Source organism: Zeus faber (genome assembly GCF_960531495.2).
Source record: "Zeus faber genome assembly, chromosome: 1".
Lineage (NCBI taxonomy): Eukaryota > Metazoa > Chordata > Actinopteri > Zeiformes > Zeidae > Zeus > Zeus faber.
In genome coordinates, this window is record NC_137193.1 from 21,033,458 (window position 1) to 21,038,457 (window position 5,000).

At 39.6% G+C, this 5,000-nt stretch overlaps 1 protein-coding gene across 1 annotated transcript in view; it reads left to right on the forward strand.

The window, feature by feature from the left end:
* The window catches only part of grhl2b (grainyhead-like transcription factor 2b), a gene marked incomplete at its 5' end in the record, with an annotated part of 19,022 nt that overhangs the window by 650 nt on the left and 13,372 nt on the right, over window positions 1-5,000 (forward strand). Inside the window, 2 exons of the mRNA XM_080023997.1 lie at window positions 1,646-1,835; window positions 2,988-3,055. Coding sequence (XP_079880123.1) covers window positions 1,646-1,835; window positions 2,988-3,055 — 258 coding nt within the window. The remainder of the gene's footprint in view (window positions 1-1,645; window positions 1,836-2,987; window positions 3,056-5,000) is intronic.

A 5,000-nucleotide genomic window follows, 5' to 3' on the forward strand; every position in this document is an offset into this window, starting at 1 on the left:
AATTTATTAAAGAGTATGATCACTGTTATTGCCCCTAATTAATGAATAAAATATGAAATTCACTCTGACTTCAATGGCAAATCTATTTTCTCTTAACTCTTAAAAATCAAAGAAAACAATAGTTCAAATATTTTAAGACTTTATAATAATAACTAATAACAACACAATTAATACAAATAACAATAAAAATAAATAATTATAATATAATAACAATAATGACTCATGATAATGATTTATTTCTTCGAAGAAACCCAAAATAAATGTCATAAAGGTCTTCAGTAATAGGTTGACATTTTATGGACACGCACCCTGCACCTGTGTGTTAATGAAAATACTACATACCACTATTATGACACATTTTCTGTGTTTAGTGAAACTCATGAGAGTAAAACTGTGTGGAAACCACAAACACAGACTTTGCGAGTGGCACATTTCTATAATATGTACTAAGCAGCACGTCAGCTCACTGTGTTGCCGTTTGTCTGCACAATACCACAGCTCTCAACACATTAAGTGGAAAAGTTTCACAAATCTCCATTTAGGATTGTATTGTAGATTTAGGGGTATGGGATGGACCAGAAGGGGAAATAGCTGCGTGATAAGAAGTGGGAATGAGAATGTTGTAATGATCATTAATACTGTATAGGCTATTGTGTTTATTATTAAGGTCCAAGCTGTCATGTAAACTTTTATAAATATACTTTATTTAATTAAAAACACTGTTATCTGTTCTCTCTTTCCCAACCCACCTCTAGGAGGCGGGAAAAATATTCTGTCTTGTCTTAGGCTATGGAGGACAGACTTTTACACACGCAGGGCAATTTACATCCACCCGTATTACACTTAGTCTTAAAGTGGGGACCCCAGATGGACTGATTACTTTGAAAATGTGTCCTTTGTACAGTATAACCCATTAGAGATGATTTGGACCATCTCGCTCATCGGGGTAATGGATATATGTACCTTCGGAATAAGGGGTGGAGGAAATTTGGAGGTTGGGAAGAGGCGGGGGCGCTGATATTGTTCATATTGATTTGAAAGAACAAACACAACGTGAACATCACAAATGTTGATATGCTTTAACCTCAAAGGGAACTAAAACAGGGAAATGAGCATGCATGGTGGTGCCACATTGTCATTTTATTCTGTATTGGCAACTTGGTGTGGATTTGTGTGTTCTGTGTCATGTTTTCACTGAGGTTTAAGGGAGTAATGACCCTGATTTGTAGCTGAAAGCCGACACATTGAGATAGGGTCGTGCGTTCTGAGAGTTGTTGTGACAACACTGTGTGCTTAACTAGTCTGTGATCTTGGCTTAAGTATGTCTGTGGAGTGGAAAGGAAAACCTGTCCCCCCCCCCCACACACACACACACAAACCTATACAATACCTACACAATACCTAATATCACAACGTTGAAGTCAGCATGCTGATATGCAATCCTCATACTCCAGATCTTCACTAATCAATTGTGCACATGTACAAATTTTGCGTTTATTGTTAGTGCGATGAGGGGTTAGTCTAGGATCAGAGAGCTTGAACACACCCTACCTGAAGACAGACCTCCGTTCATATGTTCCAGAGATGTCCAATCCAATGTTCCCGCAGCTGTGTGTTTACGTGTGGGTCCGTCTGTCCGTCCCAGTAAGCGGCTGGTGGTTGTCGTGCCCAATGAGAGCTCGTTCCCCGCCGTGCGTCGGGCCTACACCAGTGAGGATGAGGCCTGGAGGTCCTACCTGGAGAACCCGCTGACGGCCGCTACCAAGGCCATGATGAGCATCAACGGGGACGAGGACAGCGCCAACGCCCTGGGACTTCTCTATGACTACTACAAGGTCCGTAAAATCACCAAATACAAGATATTAAGCACGTTCACAACAAGTTACAACTCGGTCTGAAGTGCCCGTTGAGGTCATACGAGGTGTTTTTTTCTCAGCTGGACGCCCTGACTACATTTAGTTGCATAGTCTGCACACAAGGTATTTGATTGACGTTGACAAAATGATTATGCCCTGAAGGCCGTAGTTCTTTTTTTCAGACCGGACAGTTCTGGGGACTCCCTGAGGGGAACTAGGAACTGGGGAAGGTCCCCTGAGAACTAAATACCTTCAAGGGCTTTTATTCTGGTTGCATTCACACCGGCAGTAGGAACGTGGAAGTGATGTCAGCCAAGGGGGTTTGAACTTCACTTCTGGGTTCCGTTGAATTTACTCCGTAAACTTTCACATATTTCCACCAAAATCTGTTTCTGTACAAATTTAAGGCGAGAAATAAGCAATCTAGTTGCTGAGTCATATGAGATCCAGATGTAATTTAAAAGTTTGTTCCGACTTTTGTAAGGCAGGGGGCACGCATCGGGACAGCGCACACAGATTTTTTGTTTCATTCAATAACATCGGAAAATAAAAAAAATGAAATAAATACATCTACAATAAAAATACAATATTTTATGGTTTTTAATTTTAATTGGTTATTTTTTATTACCGGTGAGTGTACGTGGGCTGGTCCGCACCCAGAGCAATGCCACTTGACCAGATGGACTGTCCCCAGTCCGCGGGACCGTGCACTTACGTCTGGACCAATCACTGTGCACTTATGTCACCGAAGGTTCCTCTTGTGCCGGTTAGTTTCTGCCCTGGAGTAGGGGCTAAAAAACTCCCTTTAAACGGAGTTCTAAAAACTACGATCGTTCCTAGTTCCTGGTGTGTGGATGCAAAATAAAGGGACAGTTCCTCCAAAGGTTCTTAGAATAACGTTCCTGCGGTGCGAAAATCCCTCTCGTCACAAGAACTTTCTAACTAGTGTCTTTTTTTATTAAATAACATCCCCAAAGGCTGTCAGTGTAGGACACTGTCTCAACACTGCAGAAATGATGGCTTCACTTTATAAACATGAAACATGAATGGTCTTTTCACCGCTGTTATCGTACCTTTGTCAATACGGCAGTTTGTAGCTCTTATGTCTTTGTTATGTCTGTTTTATTTCAGGTTCCTAAAGAAAAGAGACTGTTGCCTGTCGCAAAAGTGGTTGAAATTACAGAGGAACAGGACAAGAGGTCAGTAGAATTAGCTTATATTACAGTTCTTCTCAATTGTTTACACACTAACACTGCTACTTGCGACACAATGGACACAACCTGTAACTCATGTACCAGCCCCCTTACCTCATCCTGCTACAATGCAAACACATTTCCTTCTTTACACTCAGATTGCAGTTCTAAAGCACACTTTTCTTCAAAACACTACACACAATTCTCTTCATTTGGCACAATCTTCATGAATAAAATCGCTCGTGTTCGCATGGAACACACTGTCATTCAAAATAAACGTACATTTCCTACTATCCACACTCACATGGGCAAACACATGTTGCATGATTGTTCAATTATCAGTCGGAGCTTGACAGTAACCAAAGGACCACAGGCGAGCTCCTCTGTTTTGGAGCAATGGATGCCAGCACAGGAGAGAGAGAGAGAGATAGCAAGAGAAGAGAGCGTAAGAGGAGGAGGGCGGGGAGGATGAGGATGAGGAAGAGGGTGAGGATGAGGAAGAGCAAGGAGAGCCCTAATCTCTGATGAACAATCTTACAACATCTTACAATGAGGGAGGCTGGGCAGAGCGTACAACCAAACTCGTGCAGGTTCATAGTCGTGTCCATCGTCAGGACTTTCCCAAATGACAATAGGTAAGACACGCTCATTACAGTATTACAGTACTGCATATCAATACAGTACTCAATGATTGTATTATTGATTGTATTAATAATGTTTTTATTATTTGTTCTGTATATAGAACACTTTACACATCCAACATTGTGTTTGTTGGGATAGTATTTTGGGAAAAAAAACAAAAACATATTTTTGTTTATATTATAGTATATTTGTGTGTTTTATATCTGAGCATAACAACATTATCCAAAAATATTTCACAACAGACTAGTGTAGATACGTAGTAAGTATAAAACTGAACATGCAACAGCCATAAGTCTCCTGCTACGGCATTGAAACTAGTGTTTTCTATTCCTAGAAGTGTTTTACATTGAGCACAGCAGTGGTTGTTAGTAATGTCTATTCATATGATGATGTGGTGAAGACCATAATTGATGACATGGAGAGTTTCATTTCGCAGTAGACTTGTGAAGTTTTGCCTTTTGTGTGTGTGCTTTTGGAATTGTGTAGAGTGAGATTGTGTATAGTTCTGAGAATATGAGGTATGTTTTCAGAAAACGTGTGTAAACAATTTAGAAAAACTGTAAATATCCCTCATATGGGTGTTAATTTAAGGATATCGTACATGTACACGTTGTTTTAATGTCACGCATGCAGCAGAGTATGGACATGCTGGAACAAAAGCAACATTTCCATTATATCTGAGATCAGTTATTTATAGAGGAATATACAGATTTGCAAAGCCGTGATTGTGCCAGTATCCCCCACAGTGAACAACTGGATTAGCTGCTGTTTTTGTTTCTACTTAGTGCGTCACAGGAAAACCATTTGAAGCTAATGCGATCATTGGTGCTTCTATAACCAGCTCTCCAGAGCGCAATGGTGTATATAATTGTGAATCATTCTGGAGACTCTCTCATGGTTGAGCTGTGATGTATCACAAGGTTGATTTCATTTATTTCCCTTTTCTCAATGATCACACAATGACTATAATGAGCGACCTTATTGCTGCTGTGCTGAATAGATTCTTTAAAGGGGACCTATTATGCTTTTCCTTAATTTCATATAATGTTACAATGTTTGATGTTCATATTAGACGTGGCCAAAGTGTCAAATAATGATGATAATAAAAAACTTTGCAAACCAACTGCTTGGTTTGCGTATTTTTTTTCTCCTTAAATTTCTTTAGATGGTCATCTGCTCCATCGATCCGCTGTGTGTCCAAACAAAACCAATAAAGGTTGCCTGTTTTTATTGTAGAAACTTTTTTTTTAAAATTTGTTTTATTTTTTTTATTTTGTGATGTTTACATGAAACAAAAAAAACAATCGTC